Consider the following 27,053-nt stretch of genomic DNA (forward strand, 5'->3'; position numbering starts at 1 on the left):
GGCTGGGACTCAGCAGTAGTGCCCTTGTCTGGGACGAGTGAGGCACTGGGTTTGCTCCTCTGCACCAGTCAACTAAAAATTAAGGTCTGATGTTTCCAATTCCATCCAATTATTTTCAATGTTGAGTAATGACCCATTGTGTGTATATATACCACATTACCATCTGTTGAAGGGTATCTTGGTTGCTTCCAGTTTACCTACTATGAATTGAGTTGCTATAAACATTGATGGCTGTGATACTGTAGTGTGCTGATTTAAGTCTTTTGGGTATCTACCAAGGAGTAGGATAGTTGGGTCAAATGGTGGTTCCTTAGTTTCCTAAGGTATCTCCACTGCTTTCCAGACTGGTTGCACCAATAACTGCCATTCTGTTTTTTTCTTTACAAGTTTTTTTTTTTTTTTTACTGATATTCAACAGAATTACCTTGTCAAATTGTCGTAATGGTTTCTAAATAGTTATACTCAATTTCTGTTTATCACATGTACATTAACAGACTACGCACTATGCTTTGAGGATAATGGGTGCAAATCATTCCTTTCTTTCTCATTGGTTCTCATCCCATTCACAGATGAGCTGTATGCCTGGGAGAAATTCTCTCATGTTTTTCTGTCCCTCTTGTTGGAGTTAATCCTACTAGACTTGCCTGCATAGTCAAGGCCATGGAAAAGTTAGTTGGGTCTTGAGGAGACCTACAGTATTATGTAAGAGTAGGCTTGGTCTTCTTGGATTCCTCTAAGTGGATCATATCTAAGATAGATGACTCTTTCTTTTGCTAGAGTTGATGGCTTGCTATCTATGATTCTGTAGATCACTCATTTTTTGGTAGCTCTTTTGTCTCCCACATCAGCCTGTCCATGGGCAGTCAGATTAGCAGTATGTGAGATGAAGCTGCAAATACTGTTTCCTGGGTCTAGAAACTTGCCCATCATCTATAGTGCTATCATAAGCATATGTAGCATTTTGTTCCTAGTGAACTCAGCTTTGTGAGGTAAGATCCATTGTGGATTCTTTACAAAGTGTCTAAGATGTTACTATGCTGCGATGATGTTTCCTGTGCCATGTTTCTTGCCTACCTCAGCAAAACATGACGTCTAGCCAGGGCACCTAGTTTCTAGAAGAGGTGAGTACATCTGTCACTCCTGTTCTCTTGGATGACAAACAAGGTCAATGTTAGAGTATCTCTTGATTTGCATTTCTCCAATTGCTAGAGATGAACATTTTTTCATATATTTGTTGATCAAATGTGTATCTTCTGAGAAGTATCTATTCAGCTCCCTAGTCCATTTAAGTTGGAGAATATCATGCTAAGCAAAGTAAGCCAGTCCCAAAAAAACAAAGGCTGAATGTCTGAAGTGGACAAAAGAAGTTAAATTCTCTTGGAGGCTGAGGAGACTGAATTTGAAATACTCTTGGTTCCCAGTCTATAGCTTATGCATTCCAAACTTATGCATTTATTTTTTTTTTAAAGAAAATGCTTAATTTCAAATATCACCTTACCACGATGATGTCTTAAATAGTAACATTTCCTTAGATTTCAGTAGTGGTTCCCCCCACCCCCCCAAATGGTCTGAAGTTGAGTAATGCCCAAAGTGATTATTTCTGGTATGTCGGGGCAGGACTGTCTCCCAGAGACCTAGGGCCTTTGGTATTTGTATTCCAGAAAAGATCTGGATTGTGGGTCTCTTCTGTATACAGCTTGCTTCCAGGACAGTTTGGTGAGAATTAGGCATTGAACAGCAAATATATATATGTATTTAGAAATTAGCCAACAACCTTAGATGATATTGATGGATGTAAAGTTTTATTTCCTTATCCAATAAAGGGCATCTCTAGAAATTCTACTGACAAAGGGCAGGCAGAATTGGACACCTAACTAAGGGAACCCTGCCAGCAAGAACCAGCAAATGAGGGAGACACAAGCAAGGTAAAAAAAAAAAAAAAGTTTAGGGAAAAGCTCTAATAGTGAATCAATTTGCTGTTGTAGGGAAAAACATTCATAGCTTTTTTGTGTGTGTGTGAGAGGGAAGCTGTACTGGGAATTGAACCCAGTAGTACCACTTTACCAGTGAGCCACATCTCCAGCCATTTTTATTCATTTAAAATAAGGTTTATTTAAAATAAAGAGGTTCTTTGTTTAACTGCTGAGGCTAGCATGGAATTTGTGATCCTTCCTTGGCCTCCCAAGTCACTGGCATTATAGGTGCGTGTGTGCCATTGTGCCTAGCACTCCATAGCTTTCTAGGTGTCACAAGTTAACTGGGGTGGAGTCTTATTTTCTTATAGTGTTATATTGCTTAGAGTGTTGAGAAAATAAGGACATAAAACTGATAGTGTTTACAAATTATAAATCAAAGGAATTTTATCAAGGCAGAAGATCAAGTAGAATTTCAGTATTGAGATTAATCTCATTTTGCAATTATTAAATTTTTATTTTTATCAAAACAAAATCATATATATATATATATATATTTTTTTTTTTAAAGAGAGAGAATTTTTTTATTTATTTTTTAGTTCTCGGCGGACGCAACATCTTTGTTTGTATGTGGTGCTGAGGATCGAACCTGGGCCGCATGCACGCCAGGCGAGCGCGCTACCACTTGAGCCACATCCCCAGCCCCACATTTTTTATATTTGAAGTTGGTCTAAGGTCAGTATTTATAATAGAGGGAAAATATTCAAGGACTAATGATTATCCCTAAAAATTGAAAACATAAAGAATACTGATTCATAAATCCTTTTTTCCTTCTGCAAGAGCCCTACTAAGCAATCAGGGCAAGTATTGTTTGCATTTTACATAAATAGGGAGGCTATAAAATTTGCTTAATGTGAAACACAGACTTCATGACTGATTTTGTGTGTGTGTACACGCATTATATTATGCTACTTAATATTATTGATGGTTGAAATGTCATCAGGGCTGGATGAACTGAAACCCTCCATCAAGTGGCAGTCTAGAGAGACAAGCATTTTTCTATATAATTTGATTTCCTGTTCTGAGTAAATCTACCATCTGAACATGAAAAACATGATTAGAAAACACTAAGCCACTATATTACTCCAATAAAGAGCCTTTTGTGGGGATGCGGTGGTAGGGCACCAGATATTAAACCCAGGGGCACTCAATCACTGACCCACTCCCCAGCCCTATTTTGTATTTTATTTACAGACAGGGTCTCACTGAGTTGCTTAGCATCTCGCTTTTGCTGAGGCTGGCTTGGAACTCGTGATCCTCCTGCCTTGTCTCCTGAACTGCTGGGATTACAGGTGTAAGCCACAATACCCCGCGAAAGAGCCATATATATATATTTTTAACACCAAGTAAAAAGGAACTTATAAAAAAGTCCCAACCAAAAAAAAAAAGCATATTGTGAAATTTTGATAAATTATTGTGAAGTATCCTTCCTGGGTTATATTCGCCTACAGACTTGTCATATGAGTGACACATCCAGATTTGATTTTAGCCTTGGTGAAGCAAAGAGGACAAAACTCAAGTTCAACTTTCTGGATGGTGTGAATGATTCAGTGAGCTCCTTTCTGCTTCTGAGTCTGCTGGCCAGGAGACCTGGATGTGATAGGGCTTCAGTTCCTGAGGAGAAACAGAATCTGGGGCGTTGCTCATGAGGTCATGTCCCCGGAAGGATTTTGGGAAGGCTATGACATCTCTGATGCTTGCAGCTCCAGTGATAAGGCACATCAGTCTGTCTAACCCTGTGAGTAGAATACAGTTAGCCAATGAGAAATACATAGTAATCAAATGTTGGGAATGTCTTAGTTTTTCTATAAAATTTGTAGAGAACTTTATTTTTGGTGATACTGGAGACCAAACCCAGGGCATCACATATGCTAGGCAAGCACTCTTAACACTGAACTACAATTCTATATATAACTTCTAAATAAAATCTAGGCTGCACCAACCATAGTATTCTGTTTTTACAGAACTGAACTGGACATGGTAGTGGTGTATGCCTGTAATCCCAGTGGCTTTGGAGGCTGAGGAAGGAGGATTCCAAGTTTGAGGCCAGCCTGAGCAATTTAGCAAGATTCTGCCTCAAGGAAAGGAGGAAAAAAAAAGCTCCAGGTGTAGCTCTGTGGTAGAGTCTCCCTGGGTTCAATCCCCAGTACCATAAAAACCTTTCAAATGCAAAATTATGTCAAGTTTTAACTAGTAAAATATACTTTTAGGGCATGTGCTTTTAGCATGTGTGAAGTTCTGGTTTTAATCTCAAGTACCAAAAAATAAATACATACATAAAAATATATTACTGAAATTAAAACAAACTTACATTCTCATAGAACGCTTGACCTCAACTCCACCCGCCACTTATCATAGGCTAAAAACCCCAACTTGAGACAGTGCTATGGAATGAAATGTAGTTTATAAATGTACAAGTTATTTACCTAAGGCAATTCCTCCATGAGGGGGTGCCCCATAATCTAAAGCCTGGAGCAGATGGGACAGTAATTTCACATCTTCCTGAAATTCAAAAGATATTCCATTAAATATAAATACCGAAGGTCCACTAAGTACTGTGTTCAAGGCTTAGGTGCTAATGGGAAATAAAGTTGAGTTAACCTTAATGTGACTTAACTAAGTTATCATGAAAATTCATTAGCAGAGTTAAAACAAAAACAAAAAAAAACTTTAAAGAGGTTTACAGTTTAGCAAGGGAACAAGACAAATCACAGACAACATGTAGAAAAGTGCCTGGTGCTTAGTAACTGCCACCACTACTGTTCTGCTAATCGGAACGGAATAAGACGGACCAAGGAAGGTGGAGGTGTAGGCTCAAAAGGGCAAGATGAGTAGCAGGCTGTGCTGTCACAGGGACCAAGAGAAAAGCATAAGTATCAAATGCTGCTGGGAGGCAGGAGAGGCTGAAGGCCAAGCACCGGAATAATTCTCCAGCCAGACTCTAGGGTAGGATCTAGTGAGGAACTTCAAAAAATGAGTACCAATCATTTTATTTATGTGGAGCCCAAACATCAGGGATTTTTTTTTTTTTTTTTTTTAACTGGAAAGGTGATTCAATTTTCTTTTTCTTTCAGTCCTAGGGATTGAACCCAGGTTCTTGCACATACCAGGTAAGCACTCTACCACTGAACCACACCCCCAGCCTTTAAAACAATGTCTCACTAAATTGGCCTAGAACTTGTGATCCTTCTGCCTCAGCCTCCCAAGTAGCAGGGATCATAGGCATGTGCCACCATGTCCAGCCAGATGATTCTGTTCTAATGGGCAGTAGGAAAGGGCTAAGAATCACCAGAGGCAAAGAAGTGTATTCTTACTCTTCTGAAAAGCTTGAAAATGAAAGGAATGAAAAAGGTAGGCTGGAAACAGGTCTGGGAGCTTCGGGCAGAAAAGGGCACAGGTTTCACAATGCCCTTAAAATCAAAGAGCACCTGATGTTTTGAGTTTTCCAAACGGGCTCTCACATCCTACTTCATACCTGTTAGTCCCACAAAATTAGTTTTTAGGACCGGATTGATGGATGGTTTCCTTCATGAAACTTATCCTATCCTAGAGAAATCACTGAATTTTTAAATTCTCGACCTTTATTTTTCAATTTTTAAAATTCTGACCAAATCCCACTCTCTATATCACTAAAATATATCCCTACCTTTCATACAGCTCAAATATATCTATTAAAAGGCATAAAATCTCTTCATACTTTTCTCTCTCAACATTTTCAGTTACTGGAAATAACATTTTTTTGGGGGGGATGGTAATGGGGATTTAACTCAGGTGCCTCACCTCTGAGCTATATCCCCAGCCCATTTTAAAAAATTATTTTAGTTGTAGATGCATACAATACCTTTATTTTATATATTTATTTTTTTAAGTGGTGCTGAGGATCAAACCCAGTGCCTCACATATGCTAGGCAAGTGCTCTACCACTGAGCTATACCCCCAGGCCCCCCAGCTCATTTAAAAAATTTTTATTTTTAGACAGGGTCTTGCTAAATTGCGGAGGCTGGCCTTGAATTTGTGATCCACCTGCCTCAGCCTCCAGTCACTGGGATTAAAGACATGCACCACTGTGCCTGGCTTGGAAATGACTTTCGAGTAGTGTAGTGGTCAGCTAGTTGAGCTCAAGAGCCAGTCTTCAATTCCTGGCTCTACTTATCTTGTGCTGTGTGTGACTATAGGTCAGGTACTTCATCTGCCTCTTTCTCATCTCTGAAATTTCAAAGAATAAAGGTATCTATCTCATGAGATTACTATGAGGATTAAATGTATCAATGCATAGAAAGTATATAAACAGTTACTGGCATATAATAAGCACTAATGTTATCCTTATTTCACTTACATTTTTAAGTCCTACACTAAAGGTAGAGAGATAAGCTGAAACTATTTGTATCTAGCAAATAATCATGACGGATGTTTAACAAAACCAAGGGAAAAACAGTGAGGCCAGGTTAGATGGTATGTTACCTTCAGTAGTGTCGCCAGGATGTAATGCTGTAGCTCTGCATCGTGAATTCGGATGGAACCTCCTCCAATCTCACTGCCATTTAAAACCAAGTCATAGTGTTGGCTGCGAACCTAGATTCACAGAGCCTTTATATTAGGGAAAACTTCTAGCTTTCTGTTCTACAGATTAAAGATGCTGTAGCTACTTAGACAATGTATTAACCACTGGCTCAATTTCTCCTGAGACTTCCAGAACTGGTCCTAGCTATCTTTAGACTATGAACTTTGAAGTACTTTGTCTTTATTTACATATGTCCTTTTTATTTGGAAATACAGATATAGTACCTTTTCAGGTTCAGTGTACAGGAGGTGAATGTCACCAGGGTGGGGAGCAGTGAATGGGTGGTGGGCTGACTCCAGCTCCAAGGGATTGTCCTCCTTGGGAAGAAAGAGTGGGAAATCCACCACCCAAAGGAAGGAGAACAGGGCTGGGTCACGGAGCACCATACCATTCATTTCCAAAATGTCGGCACAAGCCAGACGTAACTTTCCCAACAGAGAGCACTGCAAACAAAAGATACAAACATTGAGTTAGCTTCTTAACAATAAGCAGCCCACCACCTGGGTTCTGAAGCACTATTCTCTAGGAAAAGAGCAGCCAACTAGAAAATGAGATGTCCTTTCTTAGGAGACAGAGACCTGAAGATGACTAGCAGTCTTAGCTAACTGGGTGGTGAGCACCTAGTAATTCAGTGATTAAGAACACAGACAGCAGAGCTTCAAAGACTTGGCTTGGAGCCTCAGTGTGGCTATTTAGGAACTCTTTTGTGCCCTTATCCACAGTAAAGTGGGGATGAATATATTTAATCCAAGACACTATTGTGATCTTATTAATTTATTCATGTAGTTGTAGATGGACAGAATACCTTTATTTTATTTTTATGTGGTGCTGAGGCTTAAACCCAGTATCTCATGCATGCTAGGCAAGCACTCTGCCACTGAGCTACAGCCCCAGCCCCTTAATTATTTTTGACATGGGATCTCACTATGTAGTCCAGGCTGGCTTTGAACTCCTGGGCTCAAAGGATCTTCCTGCCTAAGCCTCCTAAGTGGGTGGGATTAAAGGCAGCTGGGATTATAGGCATGTAATCCACCATGCCCAGCAAGTTTCCTTATATTAAAAATAATAACAATATCCGTACTTCTCTCATGGGTTGGCATGGGCATTAAATGAATCAATATATACACAGTATTTAGATCAGTGGTAAACAGGAGGTACTTAATAAATGCTAACTATGGTGTGCAGAGTTTCCCTGAGAAGGCAGTTTATCAGAAAAGTGTCATATGCCTGGAGATGCCTAGAATGCCACTTTTTTCTTTTTTAATACTTTTTTAGTTTTGATGGACCTTTTTAAAAAAATCTTTCTTTTTAAAATTTATTTATATGTGGTGCTAAGAATTGAACCCAGTGCCTCACACATGCCAGGCAAGTGCTCTACCACTGAGCTGCAAACCCAGCCCCTAGGAGGCCACTTTCAGATCCATTCTATTCCCACAGGACACCTTCATTCTGACATTTTTCAGAAAGTTAATGTTACTTCCCACAGTCTGGTGTCTTTCTTTCAAGAAAGGTCCAGCAGGAATTGTAGTCTACCTTCCTTAGAAAGAAACAGCAGAATGTTTGGTTCACACCAAATTAATTTGCAGCAGAATGTTATATAAAATTGCAATGTATTTTTTAAGAAATTCATTAATAATAAAATTTGTATTTAAATGGATTTCTTCACTCTGCTATTGCAGAAGGGAAAGATAATGAATTATATTGAGCTTTGAAGCTGAAAACAAACCTTTCCTTTGAAAGAAATAGTAAGGGAAATATAAATTACAGTGAAAAATATTGAATTTATGTTTAACATTTACAATATATTTTCAATATTCATGTTTGATTTTTTAAAAATATATTTTTAGTTGTTAATGGACCTTTATTTTATTCATTTATTTATATGTGGTGCTGAGAATTGAACCCAGGGCCTCACACATGCTAGGCAAGCACTTTACCACTGAGCCACAACCCCAGCCCCTCATGTTTGATTTTTATACTACGCTTTTGCCTATCTTTCAAAGATTCTTAAAGGTAAATTCAGCCTCCCACATATGCCCTGAAAAATGGTGATTTACACAATGCATGGTAGCACTCACCACCTACAACTACTGCTTTTGAGAAAAAAGGGTCCTGCCTTGACTAAGCGGGTCCAGGAGTGTCTTTCAGCCTGCAGCCCTCCAGCAGTCTGAGCCGTCCCGCCACACTCTTGGTAATGCGCTATGTACAAAAGTCAGCAACTACCAAATTTCCTTCATCTGCAAACCTTAAAAATGAAAAGTGTTTCATGGTTATATAACTAAAACTATTGACCCTCTACTCAGGCAGATTTCCTAATCTGAGTCAGATCTAATTTGTGTGATGATGCCAATGGAGTCTGACAGCTAATGAAAAGACTCCAGTGTTCACATAGTGCATTAAGAAGTACTGAAAGACACATAACAGTGGATGCAGCTCCATCTCTGAAATTAAGTCATTTTAAATGTGCACATCCACAGGAGAAGAGAGGCAACATTTAGCATCCATTGCACAGATGCCTGCAGGTGACTTCTTACTGCTTTCTTGTGCTCTCCGGCAGTCAGGAGGACTACATCATCTTCTTGAATCTCCATTAGTCTAATTAATTCCAATCTTTGTTTCTCCAGTATGAATTTAGCAACTGGTGAATTCCAGTTTTCCTTGTTTTTTAGGAATACAGGTAAGACCTCCTGTGATAAAGAAAAAGAATCACTTACTTTGTGTGTGTGCATCTGTGGTACTGGGGACTGAACCCAGGCCCTTATGCATACTAGGCAAACCTCTGCCACTGAACTACATCCATAATCCTTACTCATATTTTTTAAAAAGTGAGATTGATTCATTTTCTCATAGTACAAAGATTTCTTGCTCCCAGTGGAATTTATATGAGATTATCACTATTCTCTTCCTTGAATCCCTTCAAAATGATAAAAAGGAATTTTATTTTTTGTGGTTTTGGGGACTAAACACAGGGGGCATGTTACCACAAGCTATATCTCTGGACTGTTTCATTTGAGAGTGTCTTGCTAAATTGCTGAGGCTAGCCTCCAACTTGTGATCTTGTCTCAGCCTTCTGAGTAGCTGGGACTACAGGCGTGCATCACTGAGCACTGCATAAAAGGAATTTAAAAAAATAATCTCACCACAATGAAAAAAAAATGGGAATGAAGCATAGGGAGTAATATTAGTAGATGAGAAATTTCTGATAGATTCCAAGCGAATGATATAGGGATGGTTAAGGAAGCAGGATGAAGAAGGCTCTGGCCTAGGAAAGAATGGAGGCAGCTTCAGCACAGGAAGGAACTGTTTTACCCAGCAGAATCCTGGAGAGGCTTAGGACTCATACACCTTGAGTCCCCAGGGTAACAGCCAAGTAACCTTGTTGCTCACCCTAAACCTATCCATTTACAAAGCCTTTCCTAGGACCCTGTATTTCCAACCAGCTTTTAGAAGGCCTTATATTTAAACATGCCCAATCACCACACATTGAAGAAATTCTTCAGCATTTTTAAAAAAATCATTAAAATCGGAATAAAATAGAATGAAAAGAGCTACTAGAAATACAAACATGAAAAAAAAGTTCAACAGAAGACTTGAGGAAAGCTAGAAAACAGAATAAAAGGATGGAGAAAATGATAGGAAAGGACTTGGGGGGGAAAAAAGCAATATAAGCTATGTGAAAGGGTTCAACATACAACTCGGAGAAATGCTAGAGATAGATCAGAAAAAATGATGACATCAAAACAATAAGAGCTGGTCGGTGATAGAATTGGTGTGCAGCATGTGTAAGGCTCTGGATCAGTCCCCAGCCCTAGAAACAAAACAATCCAACAAAATAATTAAATAGTAAAAGAAATTTCCCCAGATGAAGACATGAGCTTTCATACTGAAAGGGCCCTTCAAGTGTACAATACTTGAATAAAAAAATGATCCAGGCTAGGTGCAGTGGCACATACCTGTAACCTGGCAGCTTGGGAGGCTGAGGCAGGAGGATCACAAATTCAAAGCCAGACTCAGCAATTCAGCAAGACTGTGTCTCAAAATAAAAAATAAAAAGGCCTGGGGATTTGGCTTAGTGGTTAAGTGCTCCTGGGTTTAATCCCTGATATCAAAAAAAAGTGATCCAAACTTGAAATTTTAGAACATCAAGATTTGGGAGGGGCTGGTGTTGCTCAGATTAGGGTACTTGCCTCACATGCATGATTCCCTGGGTTCAGTCCCCAACACTGACCCCCATCCCCGGAAAAAAGTTTTCAGGAGGCTGAAAACTTCCAAAGAGAAAAATAGTCAAATAATCATGTCTGCTGTAAAGGAAAAAATCCATACAAACATTATACTTCTCATCAGTAACAGCAGATGGGAGAAGTAATAACCATGGCTATGTGGTATGGCTATTTAAATTTAATTAAAATAACAGCAGCACATGCCTGTAGTCCATTACTTGGGAGCTTACCCAAGAGGATCACTTGAGCCCATGAGTTTGAGACCATATGAACAGCCTAGGCACCATATTGAGATCCTGTTTTAAAGCAATCCTCCTCAAAAAAGAATTGGAGGGGTTGCGGCTGGGGCTCAGTGATAGAGCACTTGCCTGGCACACGTGAGGCAATGGGTTCGAGCCTCAGGACCACATAAAAATAATTATTGCATCCAACTACAGCTAAAAAATAAATATTACAAACAAACAGGGCTGGGGTTGTGGCTCAGTGGTGGAGTGCTTGCCTAGCACGTGTGAGGCCCTGAGTTCGATCCTCAGCACCACATAGAAGTAAATAAAATAAATATTTAAAAAAAAAAAATTGAGTGCTCTACCACTTGCTAAGTCATCCAAGCTGGCCTCAAACTTGCCAATCCTCCTGCCTCAGTCTCATGAGTAGCTGGGATAACAGGCTGTACTACCATCCCAGGCTTGCAAGAATGTTGATCTGGCTGAAGCAAAGGTATAGACTATAAAGAAACAGGAAATGAATGAGATTGTCTAAAAAGTGAAGTCTCATTTGACTGTTGTCAGGCTGGTCTCAAACACAAAATGTGTCTGTCGAAGTTGGATATAGAGTCTTAAAATAGGTATAGGAAGAACCCTGAATACTGGAAGTCATTCATGCTTGTAATGCTTTTTGTTAAACCTTGACATGTAGGGCTCTATTTATTTTCCAAATTGGATAAAAATACCTTTATTTAAATGGAATATGTTTGAGCTTTCATACTCTGATAAATGTTAATTCAATTAAATTGAAGTCTTAGAGTTATACCCAGGGGTAACATTAACTTTAAAGATAAATAGAAGTCAAAGCGTGATCTGAAATAACAAGACCCTCAAAATTAATGATATCTTAAAAGCTCAAGCAATCAGTTAAAAATACTGAATTCCCAAAAGGAAGAAAACTGCTTTAATTAATTCCTTACCTCTTTAAAATGGTCAGCTGCAAATTTTCTAATGGACTCAATGTCTTTCTTTTTTAAGTAATTCTGATGAAAAATAAAGAAAACTCATTAATATGACACTCAGCTTCATAAACGTGTTTATAACATCAATGGAACACAAATATATTTGTTTTTTTCATCACAATAGTGAGATTTAATACAAATTTAATTTCTGCTACTAAATTACAAATTTCCCTGCCATCCTTTGGGATGATCCTGTTCTCTAGGAAGACACAAACCAGAGCAGGAAGCGGTGAGGAAAACCCGGCCCCAGCTGCCTCACCTCCTTACCTACCTTAACCTCACCCAACCCCACCAAAGCCACTAGAACTCTAAATGACCAAAAATAATTTTTTTTTTTTTTTCTGTATGAGGAACTGAACTCAGGAGTGTTCTTCATCTGAACTACAGCCCAAGTGCTTTTTTTAAATCATTACTTTTTGAGTTGGGGCCTCACTAAGTTGCTGAGGCTGGCCTCAAACTTGTAATTCTCTTGCCTCGCTCTCCTGAGTAGCTGGGCTTACAGGTGTGTGCTACCTAAACAGGCTTCTAAATAACACTTTTTTTTTTTTTTTTTTAAGAATTTAACTCTTATTTATTGATTGATTGACTTTTCAATACGGTGTTGAGGATTGAACCCAGTGCCTCACATGTGCTAGGTAAGTGCTCTACCACTGAGCTACAACCCCAGCCCTAAATAACACATTTTTAAAACTTATTATAGGTCTTATTTTTCCCAATTATGCAGGTCTCATTGGAAAGAGCTGTGTCTGTATTCCCCAGAAGTCTTTAGATGTGGAATACAAAGGATAAATAAAATATAACTGAACTGTGAAAGAAAATATTTCAGATCCACAAAAAGATTCAGAATTTATTGAAGGTTTCTTAAAAATTCTTTATATCTTGCTTTTGATAAACTGGATTAAGTTTTTTTTAATGTTTTCTTCTTTTTTAAAAAAATATTTTTTAGTTGTTGATGGACCTTTATTTATTTGTATGTGGTGCTGAGAATTGAACCCTGTGCCTCACGCAATGCTAGGCAAGCGTGCTACCACTGAGCTACAACCCCAGCCCCTGGATTAAGTTTCTTAAAATTCTTTGCATCTGATTTCAAATTATCTTAATGTCTAAGTGAGACATTGGTCATCCTCAGCTATTCTCATGGGGCATTTCATTAGGAACAGGAGATACAAAGAGGTGAAAAATAATATATATTCCTGTAGTCTACTAAGAGAAGAAAAGACACACGAGGCAAGCACTGTACCAACTTAGCTATATCCCCAGCCGAAAAGATACACTTGAAACAGGGTAAATAATACCAACAGGCAATAAGTTATCCTGGCATACCTGAACACACTTTTTATTTGGACGAGAGAATATGGATACCAAATTACTTTCCACTGAACATAGGAAGTGAATATAGAGTAATAAGACAAGAGTTCTTTCCCCCATTCTAAATATACTATGTATCCAAACGAGCATAATCTTTCAAAAATAGTAATCTGATTGAAGAAACTTCTGGAATGACTCATTACTTTCAAAGCAAGTATACTTATTACAGTACCAAATGTGTCCCTTCACTTTACAGTGAGTGCTTGCTCAGCCCAACCACTCTCCTTTCTCCTCTTACCTCCCTTTCTTTTTGCTTTTTTAGTTCCACCTCCTTTGCTTCCCCTATTGATGCCAGAATCTTCAGAACACCAAAAATCAACAGGCCAGGACTATGCTAGGTGCTAAGAGTCTTTGGATAAACCAACACTATGATTGAAATGCTAAATCCTATCCAGCATTTATGCTTATAAAGTATTGCCAATGAAATTATCCCAAGTGAAGTACAATAGCAGTGTACAGCCGTGTTTAAAAGAAAGGAAAAAAAGAGGGTGGCCAAGATCTCGAATATAAACTCACATTCTTAAGGTTTATTGTTCTCTACTTAGAGTTTTAGGGACACTGCTAGATTTTGAAAAGTACATATTTTTATTTAAAGAGAATAGTTCTTCCTCAAGTTTAAATGTACCAATGTTAAACATATTTACTTCCAAAACATACACTATAGAAAAAACAGAACTATGCTTCACTTACTGCTCCTTCACGGACACACATGGCTTTGACAGCTCCTTGGGGCTTACTAAGTGCATCTTGAAGAAATCTGACCTCTGTGTGTTTGAACACATTACTGATATCGACAATCTGGTGAAAGGGCAACAAAAAGAGATAATTAAACATGAAGTCATTTTTATCTCAAAAAACATTTTACAAATAAGATTTCAAAGAAGGGAATAGATCTTGATAAGTTAATATTTACATTCAAAGAGGGCTAAGCACTATGCTCATGGATTGAGCATTATAACTTGTATTTTATAAATATTTATTTCATTCATACAAGAGTACTAGGCTGACAGTCTATCTCCATTTCATAAATGAGTAAACTGGGGCACAGAAAAGAAAGTAAGTTGTCTAAGATGACAAAGCTAGTAAATGGCCAGGATGTAACCCAAGCAGTTGGACTTAAGACCCACTATTCCATATTACAAATGAAGATATGAGTAGTTAAGTTGGTAGCTACATGTACAGTTATGACTTTGTATGCATCCTATTTTTAAAAAATATTTTTTAAGATGGACACAATATATTTGCTTTATTTTATTTATTTTTATGTGGTGCTGAGGATCGAACCCAGTGGCTCACATGTGCGAGGCAAGTACTCTACCACTGAGCTATAACCCCATCATCATATTTTTTTCATTCTAAAAACTGAGCACAGGGCTGGGGATGTGGCTCAAGCGGTAGCGTGCTCGCCTGGCATGCCTGCGGCCCGGGTTCAATCCTCAACACCACATACAAACAAAGATGTTGTGTCCGCCGAGAACTAAAAATAAATAAATATTTAAAAAATTTCTCTCTCTCTTAAAAAAACAAACAAACAAACAAAAAAAAAACTGAGCACAGATTTTATTGACTAGGCAGAATTCAATTTCTAAGAAATTTTTGTGAGAACTGAGGTTCAGAAATATCAGCAGCATTACAAAGTTCAAGGGCTACTGCTTTCTCAGAGCAAATAATGGAAAGCCTGGTAATGAAACTGCTCTATATAAATTCTACTCTTGTCCTTTCATACACACAGATATTAATAATCTGAATAAATGTCTTCAAGTGTTTGAGTTTTTTATTGACCAAGGAAAATGAAGAACTCTGGATCATTTGCCTTCCAAGTACCATGATGGCTTAAAAAATTGAAATAGAAAGCATACTTCTTTTTCTTTCAAGTTACTATTCATGTCCCTCTAATCAATAACTGGTAAGTACTGTAATAAAAACTTTATAGCAAGTATCTTGCTCTTGGAAATGGATCTTGGAACACATTAGATAGAAAAAAAGCAATTTAATGCTAACATGTTATTCTTTTTTGCTATAGTTCTGTAACAAGGTAACAAAAATATAACAGTGTGTAACATAAGTTTCATTAAAATGGTTTAAGAGACTGTGGAACTATTTGAGAGCAGGATTCTGGAAAAGTGTGGAGAAATACCTTCATGCCAAAGCGAGTGTCAGGTTTATCAGTTCCGTAGGTGGCCAATGCCTCAGCAAAGGTCATGGAAGGAAAAGGAACTACCAAAGGGTCTTTGTCACTGGGCCAGGAATACTGGAGCAGACCCTCAATTAAACTCTGGATCCCAGTCTGGTCTACAAAAGACATTTCTATGTCAATCTGAAACCAAAATAACACAAGGAGACTAACTTGGAATAGTCACACACACTATATGTATATATACATTTCTCTGCTTTCAATTTACCACAGGATTCTATACCAAAAATACTTACAATATATAGAGAGAGTGTAAATATTATTGCATATCTTCTTTAGGTCAGGCACTATGCTAATGCCTTGTATTAACTTGCTTAGTTCCCACAACCATCTCATGGCTTAAGGCTCAGAGAAGCTGGGTAATTTGCCTGTGTACCCGGCATCAAGAAGTTGTGAAACTACATGTGATCCCAGGTTTGTCCAATTCCATAGCCTATGATTTTTTACACTTTATCATACTTATTAATATGCTATCATACAGAAATAAAATCATAATGGCTTTGATAAGTCCACAGATAAACAAATTAAATATCAATATACAGAATTACAAGTTTTTTTTTTAAATTTTTTTAGTTGTAGTTGAACACAATACCTTTATTTTACTTATTTATTTTTATGTGGTGCTGAGGATCAAACCCAGGGCCTCACAGGTGCTAGGTGAGAGCTCTACTGCTGAGCTACATCCCCAGCCCTAGAATTATAAGATTTTATTATGCAAGAAATTTGCTTTAAGGACTTTCAAGTCAGTAACAATCAAACATTGATGACAACTCTGGCATTCCTCAGCTGATGACCATGCTCCTCATGAAATAGACCAAAATTTGGATAATGAGAGCCTCAACTGCAGGTGAATTTAACTACATATGTGCAGAATAATACTTAATGAGAAGTTAGGTATATAAAGTTACTTCGCTGGTGTTGATGTAACTTTGTACCTGAGTAAACTCGGGCTGCCTGTCTGGTCTTGAACCTTCATCTCGATAACATCGGGCAACCTGAAAGTATCTACAAGTGAAACAAAGCACCAACTGAGTCATGGGTTTAAGAACACACAAACTTATCACGAGGCAGACTGTGAGATAAATTAATAATGATACCTCAAAGACATAAGAAACTTTTTTTTTTTTTAAATGATACTTTAATTGGATACACAGCTGATCCAAGAGAAGTTACTATTCTATATATTGTTTCTAAAATATTCTCTGGCCCCTTAGGACAGTAGTAATTAGAATGTCATGTAAACCATTGGATGCTTTTTTTCCTAGTCAGTGCTTCTCAGCATTTTACTTTTTTGCTCTAGCCAGACTGAGGTACTTCTGCTGTAGGAACACACTGTAGTTTCCTGTTCTATGCCATTGCATGTTCATCCCCACCCCTGCTGAAATGCAGCTCTCTGAGGGTGTGACTCAGGATGCTTTCAATGTAATTTCAAACCTCTTCATACTCAGTTTGTAAAGTTCTTTTTTATTCTTTGTGACAGGGCCTCACTGTTGCTCAGGCTGGTCTCAAGCTCATGGGCTCAAGTCATCTTCTGTCTCCCAAGTAGCTGTGACTACAGACTCACTCCACTGAACCTGGATCACAGTTTTCAAATTTCCATGCATTTATATTTTGGTTTATTTTACAGTTGGTTTTATTCATTGTTCTATTCTGCTTTGCTAGTCTTATTAACTCATGACAACAAAACCTTCTTTTTAACCTTGTCACATCTATCAGCATAGACCTTTGTACGTGGTAGATACCAAATAAACTTTTTTTCCCTTCAGTACTGGGGATTGAACCTAGGGGTGCTCTACCATTAAGCTACATCCCCAGTCCTTTTTGTTTCTTATTTTGAAATAGGATCTTGCTAAGTCGCTGAGGCTGGCCTGGAACTTGTGATTCTCCTGCCTTAGCTTTCATCACTGGGCCTAGCAATAAATTTTTACTAAATGAGGACTACTATGAAGTTTTCAGGGTATTTTATTAAGTATTCTTTGAATTCCTATAAATTTTATAATCTTAAGAGGCCAGACAATTTTTTTGAATTTTTTCCCTTTCTTTCATTTCTCCCTTTTCATTTTTTTTGACAACTTTTATAGCATAAAAAACTCACCTGTCTAAACCACCAACCATCAGAAGCTGCTTAAACTGTTGAGGACTCTGAGGGAGAGAATAAAACTTTCCAGGTTCCCGGGATGGTACTAGAAACTCTTTGGCACCCTTTTAAAGAGAGAGAGGGAAAGGGGAGACATTATTAAAAAAATAAACCCAAGGTATAACTGACTGATGGAAGTGTATACTTCAGCTCATCAATGAAATTAACTAAAGAGCAATGTTCCCCAGTGAACTTAGGTGCTGTGTCAATGTCCTTTGAAACGATGCTGATTTGGACACTGTGGCTAGAGACAAATGAGGTCAGGGGATGTGGGACCAGCAAGCTTCTGAGGATCTCATCTGTGTGTCTGTTGTCTCAGCACCAATGCAGACAGTGGGTGCTGAGCAACAGAGAAGTGCTGCTGACTAAGATGGGGGTGGAGAGGAGCTTGGAGTATGATATACATTTCAGGAGAGTTGCTCCCAGCACAGAGAAGAGATGGTAAAGAGGGCGGTTAAACACACACACACACACACACACACACTTACACACTTAGAAATGTCTGTTTGGTTTAAAAAAAAAAAAAAAATTTTTTTTTTTGTACTGGGGATTGAACCCAGGGACAGTCTACCACTGAGCTACATCCCAGCCCTTTATTTTATTTCATTTTGAGACTGTGTCTTGCTAAGTGACTGAGGCTGACCTTGAACTTGTGATCTTCCTGCTTCAGCCTTCCAAGTCACTGGGATTATAGGCATGTGCCACCATGCCCGGCTGAAATGTCAGTTCTTTTTTTTTTTTGTAGTTGTAATGTACAGAATACCTTTATTTTATTTGTTCATTTTTATGTAGTACTAAGGATTGAACCCATTGCCTCACATATGCTAGGCAAGCACTATGCCACTGAGCTACACCCCCAATCCCAGCCCCAAAATGTCAGTTCTTAATAAACAAGGGTTTTGTTTTTAAGGAACCAATTCATTAATGATTTACATCTATGAATTGCAAGGAAAAGAAATCTCCATGGAATAAAAGGTTCTGACTCAAATTACTGACTCAATTTTCTCAATTCTTAAGACAATCTAGTTAATGTGACCATCCTGTGGCAGTAAGTAAAACGAAATAAAAATAAAAGTGGACCAAGTGAATACAAAAGCAAAGTTGTCCAGTTTTACAACTAATAAGACATTATTAATAGAATGATTTCAGGAATATACATACCCCTGGGGTTCTCTTAAACAGTGTTGGGGTTTCTATATCCACAAACCCTAAAAAGAAAGAAATATCAGAATTTAGTAGATAGGAATTTTTCAAATATGATGTCTATACTACAGTCCAACAAATGAAAGGCTCTCCTTTAATTAATAACTTGGGCTGAAATAAGCTGCCAACCCTAGTTTTATTGGTTTTTATAAGTCCAAGAAGTAATCTGAAGCTTTTCAAAAGATTCTGTTCTTTTATAAAGCTGATACTTTTGATACAAAATAATCCTAAATACTTGATGGATTCTTGTTTACTAAATTATTCTGCTATTCAAAACGTTCTAAGCGTAGGGACAATAACACAAATAGTGTAGATTTTCCCCAGAACTAATCAAGGTATCTAGTTAAATTCACAAGCCATTTCCAAGGTTCCAGGAAAAGTAAACAATAAACAAACAAAACATTAAGAAAACTTCTGCTGTAGAAACAAAAAAGGGCTGTCCTGCCTTCAATAACAATGGGAAATGCTAGGTTAAACAATGTAACAGGTATTACTACCTTCAAAAGGAAGTATATGTGACCCAGTGAGCACCTAGTGACTAAATTATGCTCTAGGACAAACACCTGTAAAATAAATTTTCTTCAAAAACTACACATGGCGTGAGTTCCAAATTTCTCCCAATACCTGACCCATGACGGAAGGAGAGGATAAAATAAAACTGAATACAACCTAAGGGATGCTAAAAAGCCCCAAAGGATATTCAGGCTTTCCCTTACCATGGAGATTACAAAGGTACTCCCGCATTTTCATGACCACCTGGGACCTCAGTCGCAGATTGTACTGCATTTGGAAACTACGAAGGTCTAAGTAGCGATACTGCAAACGAAGAGCTTCCGTTTTCTAAACAAATTTAAAGATTTTTATGTTTACTTTTTGAATTACAGGTGTTATCTTTAGCTCTGTCCTTAGCTTCCATCACCAGGAAGCCTACAGCCTGCTATCTGCACCATGTGGACACCTTGCCAGCCTCAGCTCCTACAACTTCTAAGTTTGTTACTAATACAGATTTTACATTTCTTACTATTCATGAGTATTAACATCACCCTTCACTGATTTGAAATTTACCTATTAAACATTAATCCATTCATTAAAGTCCATAATTGACTAGTGAAAAATTTAAAGATCTTTTAAAAAGACATATCAATCAGCAGGGTGGCATATGCCAGTGGCTTGGGAGGCTGAGGCAGGAGGATTGCAAGTTCAAAGTCAGCCTCAGCTGTTTCAAAATTAAAAATAAAAAGGGCTGGGAGTATGGCTCAGTGGTTAAGTGCCCTTGGGGTTCCATCCCTGCTGCAAAAACAAAACAAAATAAACACATCAAAAACTGCTGACTTAATTATTACCTGGAGGGGACCCTTGACTACAAGTGTAAGGAATGTAAAGGGATGGCAGGTGGAGCCTCCTCTGCTGTACTGGCAGAAATGGGTGAGGTGTGCTTATGTTCAAGGCTGAAAATCTGCATCCATCTTTGTGCTGAGTACTTTTTTTAAAGAATGTCATATCCCTCCAAAATAGCTCCTTTCTTAGATAATAGAAACAGAAATAGTAAGAAATACCTCTAAATTCACTTTCTAAATGCTTATCTTGAGAAATCTGTATATTTCTTTCTCACATTGAGGTCAACTCTGTAATTTTATTATTTTTTTTCTGAGTATTGAGAACTTATAAATATAAGACTAAGTGGCTACAGAATTAATTTAAACGTTCCTGAATAGATCACTTTAAAATAAGGTATATAGGACTGGATAGAGCACTGGCATGGCATATTAGGCCCTGGGTTTAATCCCCAGCACTCTAGTAAAAAAGCCTGTAACAGTGACCCAGCTGAAAATCATCTGGATGTACTTACCCAGTGCTACCTAGCTCCGGTGATCCCTCAAACTTTGGCAAAGAACATCTTGAATTACAGTAATTCTATTTACATGTTTGGGCTTGAGAAGTCACTCTAACCATAATTTTATCACTCTTAGAGGCTTAAATTTAATAGGTGCAGGATTCCCCTACACCATTCAATGATTTCCAAGATAGATATAAATTTTCTTACAAAACATTAAACATTTTGGAGCAACAAAGAAATTAAATATAACACCTCTAGTCTTAAAGATAGACCCATATTTCAACCTGTCTGAAAAAAGTTTAGGTGTTTACAGGCTGCAACAGCTTAATGAACTGCCGCTATTTAAGAACAATTTGTTGGTAAGATGTTTAATTTTGTAGAAGGTAAACTTTTTCTTTAAAAAGCTCTGAAAATTCTGGTCATCAAATAACAGAAGTTAGTACCTTCACAAAGTCTTTAATTTCAAAGGGCAGTTTCTTGCAGGAATTCAAAAGCTCAGCTGTTTTAACTTTGATTTCAATCTCACCTGTTGGCATTTTCTTAAAGACAGAGAGAAAAGACCTATTTTAAAATCTGCTGATTAGGACATGTACACGATGCACATTTACAAAACACACAACTTTATTCATAGATGTAAAATGTGTAGGTCCTTATTAGAGTGTATAGTATATACGTCTGTGCATGGCTTTGATGTTCTTGTGCCTACCCATGGATGATACTTTGTCTTAGCATGCATATTTATATAGATGTGTTTGTAATGAAGATGTTGAAATCTATAGGTTTATCGGTAGAACTTACTGAGCATTTAGTGCCTAACGGACAACAGGTCTATATTGCCTGAATGTGTATAAAGATATTGCCAATGCAAACAGGTAAAATTTACATAAACAGTTTCTAAACTACTAACTGCATTTTCCTGTCCTGGAGGTCGGGAAATGACTGTTCCGGACACTTGCACCACAGATTCCAGAGGGGCTTCACATAGAATCTTCTTTACAGAAGCAGCTGTCTACAGAGGAGGAAAACAGTTCCAAGAAACAAATGAACTTACAGGTGTCTGAAAGTTTATGGCTTAGAAAAATGTTAATATTCACAACTTACCTCCCATAATACTTCCCATAAGATGACTGTATTATAATACATTTGGCAAACTGCATCCTTATTTTGACTCCATGTAATATAGCAAGTAAAACTATCAGTTAAGAATTTTAAAAACTTTCTCAAAGGAAAATAAGAACAACTATTAGTAATGCAAACACCTCCCTCATACTTTGAAGACAACTGTCTCCAGGGTTAGTCTAAGGGGCAGTTACGTCCAATAGCGATAATGGACTATACGGTAGCTATGCTCACCTCCAAGTCCTCGTTCTCCAAATAGTTCACCGCTTCTATTTCACTTAGCTGAGTAAATCTTATTTTCCTTTGACATAGAAGCATTTGTAAAAATTACCACAACTAGGCACCCACAGTGCCCAATGGGCATGACGGCAGTTCTTTTATCTAATGTGAATGGTAAGTATTTAGAGCAGGTCTTCCCTTCGCTGGGCTCAAAATGCAAAAGGTATAGACAGATAGAAAAGATAAAAGTTTCCATCTTATCCATGTCTTCAAGGACCTCAGTTCCCCTCCCCAGAAGCACCCAATGTTAGCAGATCCATTTCACAATGCGTATAAACATGCACACAGTGAGCACACATTCCATCTCTTACTATAGTTCATCTGGATAACAGCACTGTACATGTTCGTCTATATCCTGTTGTGGGTTTTTTGTTTGTTTTTTTCATTTAACAATATATCTTGGATTTTTTTCCCTATTGGTAAAGAGATTCATTCTTTTTCCATTCATTCTTTTTTTTTTTTTTTCTCCAGCGTTTGCTTTTTTTTTTTTTTTAATATTTATTTATTTATTTTTAGTTCTTGGCGGACACAACATTTTTGTTGGTATGTGGTGCTGAGGATCGAACCCAGGCCGCACGCATGCCAGGCGAGCGCGCTACCACTTGAGCCACATCCCCAGCCCCCATTCATTCTTTTTCTACATCTCACTGTAAAGATGCATATTATTTTTTAAACTAATATCTTATTGAGAACATTGTAGTTCCCATTTTTTCTATTAAAAATAATCCTGAAATGAATATCATTTTATGTATGACATTTTGCATCTGTGTCTAGATGTAGGATAACTGTAATTTTCCAGAAGTGAAATGAATGGTTCAAAGTATATATGTAATTATAATCTTGATATTGCCAAATTGCTCTCCATACAGCTAGCGATGATATTGTACTCCTTCCAAGAATGTATGAGCACCTGCTTCCCCAAACACAGTGTGTTGTCAATCCAAAGTGTTAAAAACAATTCTGGGTAGTTTTAATTCACATTGCTCTACCTGTGAGTGAGGCTGGGTATACTTTCATTTGTCTGCATGCCATTTATATTTTCTGTAAATTTTCTTTCTTTTCTTGTGGTGCTGGGAATGAAGCCCAATGCCTTGTGCATGCTAGGCAAGTGCTCTACCACTGAGCTGTATCCCCAGCCCACTGGTCTATTTTTTTTTTTTTTAATGGATTTGTAGTACTCTTTAATTTTTATTTATTTTTTATTTTTTTGGTACTGGAGATCGAACTCAGGGACACTTAACCACTGAGCCATATCCCCAATCTTTTTTGTATTTTATTTAGAGATGGTCTCATTGAGTTGCTTAGTGCCTCCCTAAGTGGCTGAGGCTGGCTTTGAACTCTTGATCCTCCTGCCTCAGCCTCTCTAGCTGCTGGGTTTACAGGTGTGCGCCACCGTGCCTGGCTCTAATAGCCTTTTAGCTATTAGAGAAGCCATTTTCTGTAACATGAGTTGCACATATATATTTTTTTTTTCCAGTTTGGCATGTTAATGTTGCTTATGGTAGTTTTTAGTTTTTATTAACAATAAGCCCCTGAATTTAAAATCTCAAACACACTCATATCAAACTACTTAGCTTTCTGTAGCCACAGCATCAAAGAAGCTTTTAACAGTAGGACACTTTCTATTACCTCATCCTGGGGAATGACAACTTGAACAAGACCGTGGCAATCTCTTAGGACTAGGAAGATGTTTTGCCTGATTAATGAAAAATAAAATGAACATTTTAGGATAAAATCTCTAAGCCCAAAGTTTAATCAGAGTAAACAAGTTCAATAACAAAACAAAAACCCCAAGCAATTTATCATGTTCCTTTTTTATGAATAACTATGTACTTTCATTAGCTATATTTATGCAATTATTGTCTACATTGCTTATTAATGAAAACAAGTCATTTTTTAAAATTTCAATTTTATTGGTCATTTATATAGCCCACTACTCTTCTATAGATAGTTTATTAATGAAAAAGCAGATTTAAAATTAAAAGAACTTGTGCTGGGGTTGTGGCTCAGTGGTACAGAGCTTGCCTTGCGTGCGTGGGGGCACTGGGTTCGATCTTCAGTACCACACAAATAAATAAAATAAAGGTACTGTGTCCATCTACAACTAAAAATTAAAAAAAAAAAAAATTAAAAGAACTTTTCATTGGCTTAAGTCTGCATAAGATAATTTTATGAAACGTGGAAACTTTTTATAAGGTGCAATTCAGACATAATATGGTATTAGAAATCATTTTTGAAATATAGCAATGTTAAGGTTTTTTTCCTTCCTAAAAAGGTATATGATCTGAAATTTCCTAGAAGAGTTCCAACTACTAATTTAACAATTCTACAAATCACCAAAAAATTCCCCAGATTTCAACCTTTTAACATTCAATCTACACTCCTCATTCTGTCTTTAGTATCTGAAAGAGGTACAGATTTTGGGTTCAGAAAACAAAAATCACCAAATTTACGGGGTAAATATCCACCCACTTGGGACATACACTTTATAAAAAAAAATATTTTATTTTTATTTTTTTAGTTGTACGTGAACACAATACCTTTATTTTTATGTGGTGCTGAAGATCGAACCCAATGCCTCACGCATGGTAGGCGAGCTCACTGAGCCACAACCCCAGGCCCTGGGACATATGCTTTTAAGGTCACACAGCCTATGTATTTTGAATCTCTTCACATATGGTCTGGAATACAGAGCTAAACAACAAAAAATAGGCTCTGATCTTAAGAAACCACTGTTGGTGCTTTTAGGTTTTTTTCCCTACCTAATATTAGGATGAAATAAGCTCTTTCCCCATGCTATTGAAGCTTCCCAGCTGTTTCCAGGATGTGGGCCCATTTCTAGTTTACTGGTCATAGGAACTCTTCCAATTTAGTTAGCCCAGGGCTATTTTTAGTCCATTCCAGGACCAAGCTTCATTTTTATTCTCTTCTGGTACTTACTAAGACTGACACCATTTGGATCTTTCAAAACAAAAATGAGAAATAAGAATTCAGTGAATTTTGAGAGTCCTGCAGGGGTTACAGAAAGCTTTTTATTCTCATGAATACTTAAAACTTTAGTAAAGGTTTGAAATTGCTTTCGGGAAACAATTACCATACATTCAGGGGTTTCTTGGTGGTATTGGGAGATTTAACCCAGGGGTGCTCTACCACTGAGCTATACCTCAACCATTTTCTATTATGAGACAGGGTCTGCCACTGCTCCTTGGCCCACCATCCACTTATACTTCAATTTACCTTCGGTACTGAATCCATCCACACAAGGTGACTTCTTGGCCTAAGTGAGAAGAACGTAACTCTCCACACGTGTTGGTCCTGGCAACAAAGCTATTGAATTCTTGGAAAAAAAAAACAAATGTGTAAAAGGCAATATTAAAAATATATTACTTGCAGATTGCTTAAAAATATTCTCAATTCACAGATTCTTAAATATTTCAGGCAGAAATGTGTAAATTAGAGCATGTAGATTCATCCAGTATTAAATTTACCTGCCAATGTGTCAAAAGCCAAGTGAATAACTGTTTGAATGCAAATTTTTGCTTTGGGTTAGGAAACTTAGCTTTTTCTGGATCTAGCAGTTGCACTGACCTAAAATCCTAATTGCCCAATTCTAAATATTACACTTTTTTCCCGAAATGAAATATGATATTAGGAATTAAAGATGTTTGATGGTGCAGTAACAATATAGCTGTAGTATGAAACTAGTGTGTAATAGCCACTTGTACACTGGAAAAATATCAAAAATGTGAAAGGTTCTTTTTGGCTTCCTACTTGTAGTATCAACCAAACAGAATAGACTACAATGCGGTTACCTTTCTAGGGTCGTTAAAAAACAAAAGCAACAACAACAACAACAAAAAAAAAACAATGAAAAAAATGCATAATAAGGAATATAAAAAGGAAATGATCTGCTTCTCCATACATACAGCTATCAAGACTGGGGGGAAATGGCTGCAAAGAACAGGCTCTTCCCTGTTTTCACCTGGAATTCTCCTCTGTGAACTCAGCGCCAGACTTCGGGAGAAAGAACCCCAGGTTGGCTGGGCTGTCCTTCCGATGGGTCTGGATAAACCCCTGCACAGCTGACTTAACCAGGAAAGGAAGTACATGCTGAGACCCCAGGACGGCGAGAGACGATCACAAATTCCACGCTGCAGGTGTTGGACGGTGCTCAAAACTCTGTTTTGGAAATGTACCTTAGTCCCTTAAAATTTTAGTTCCCACTCTTCTCCAACATTTAAGCCCTCCTCCGCTGAACATCCGGGTACGAGTGTCTAGCAACTACATAAATCTGCAAGGTTTGGAAGGCCCTTGGATGAGTGGATAGGGAAAAGCCCTCTCCCCGTCAGGGCATCACTTTCCACTTCTATCAATGCCGCTGCGCCGAGTGACCATAGGACCAGTGTGAAGCGCGACGCGGAAAGGCCTGTCACCAGGCGCACGCTTTCCTCCTCTTCTCCGCCAGAACGAAGGCTCCCACGGGCAGAACCGGAAAACAAGGAGGAAGCAGCCTGCGTTCCAAATCTAGACCTGGCAGCCGACCTAAGCCTTTCCGTAGGAAAAGGAAGGCAACCAAATCAAGAGCACTCCTAGGCCAGAAACCACGCAAGACCCGGGGAATCAATGGTCCTTGTACCCGCCCAGCCAGCGCCCAGGATTAGAGGAAGGCATTCTACCAATCAGAAAGAAGTTTCCGCCGCCATGCCTACTACGGGCGGAAATAGGAGGGGAACGCTTCGCACTCGAGGAAAACCGAGAAGCAGCGCCGCGCAGTTGATAAAGACTAAGTCATCGGCCTTGACCTCAGTTAAAATGGCGACCTGGGTTACTTCACTGTCTTGAAATAGGAGGGGCGCCAGGGAGGCTTCCTGCGTGGGACCGCAGAGCGAGTCGGGAGATGATTTTAAACTGTGAAGGGCGCTGAGAGCCGAGCTGCC

General features: G+C 38.1%; 1 protein-coding gene across 4 annotated transcripts; it reads right to left on the minus strand.

Annotated features, from left to right (window-relative positions):
- Positions 1-1,780: 1,780 nt before the first annotated feature.
- Positions 1,781-26,756, minus strand: Dars2 (aspartyl-tRNA synthetase 2, mitochondrial). 4 transcript variants are annotated; one of them, XM_027935015.2, is made up of 17 exons: positions 26,099-26,756; positions 25,354-25,453; positions 23,746-23,812; positions 21,626-21,727; positions 21,162-21,257; positions 19,598-19,721; positions 18,840-18,886; positions 17,637-17,743; positions 16,477-16,546; positions 15,485-15,664; positions 14,038-14,145; positions 11,938-12,000; positions 9,069-9,221; positions 6,759-6,977; positions 6,435-6,545; positions 4,400-4,475; positions 1,781-3,709 (listed from the first exon to the last, which is right to left on the minus strand). In XM_027935015.2, exons 1-17 carry the CDS (start codon positions 26,223-26,225, stop codon positions 3,495-3,497), a joined length of 1,965 nt encoding a protein of 654 aa, XP_027790816.1. In that variant the 5' UTR covers positions 26,226-26,756; the 3' UTR covers positions 1,781-3,494. The 4 variants fall into 4 exon arrangements, with proteins under 4 accessions (XP_027790816.1, XP_071456399.1, XP_027790817.1 ...); XM_071600298.1 differs by lacking the exon at positions 15,485-15,664; XM_027935016.2 differs by lacking the exon at positions 9,069-9,221.
- Positions 26,757-27,053: the final 297 nt, after the last annotated feature.

This window comes from Marmota flaviventris, chromosome 12 (genome assembly GCF_047511675.1).
Source record: "Marmota flaviventris isolate mMarFla1 chromosome 12, mMarFla1.hap1, whole genome shotgun sequence".
In the NCBI taxonomy this organism is placed as follows: Eukaryota; Metazoa; Chordata; class Mammalia; order Rodentia; family Sciuridae; genus Marmota; species Marmota flaviventris.

What these genes read in the sequence shown, in the direction of transcription:
- Dars2 (XM_027935015.2), bottom strand. Translation starts at nt 26,225, where the DNA reads ATGTACTTCCTTTCCTGGTTAAGTCAGCTGTGCAGGGGTTTATCCAGA. An exon ending in GTACCTTTGTAATCTCCATG is followed by an intron (nt 18,887 to 19,597) that starts GTAAGGGAAAGC and finishes CTTTCTTTTTAG; the next exon opens with GGTTTGTGGATATAGAAACC. An exon ending in TGTTTAAGAGAACCCCAGGG is followed by an intron (nt 17,744 to 18,839) that starts GTATGTATATTC and finishes TCTCTTTAAAAG; the next exon opens with GGTGCCAAAGAGTTTCTAGT.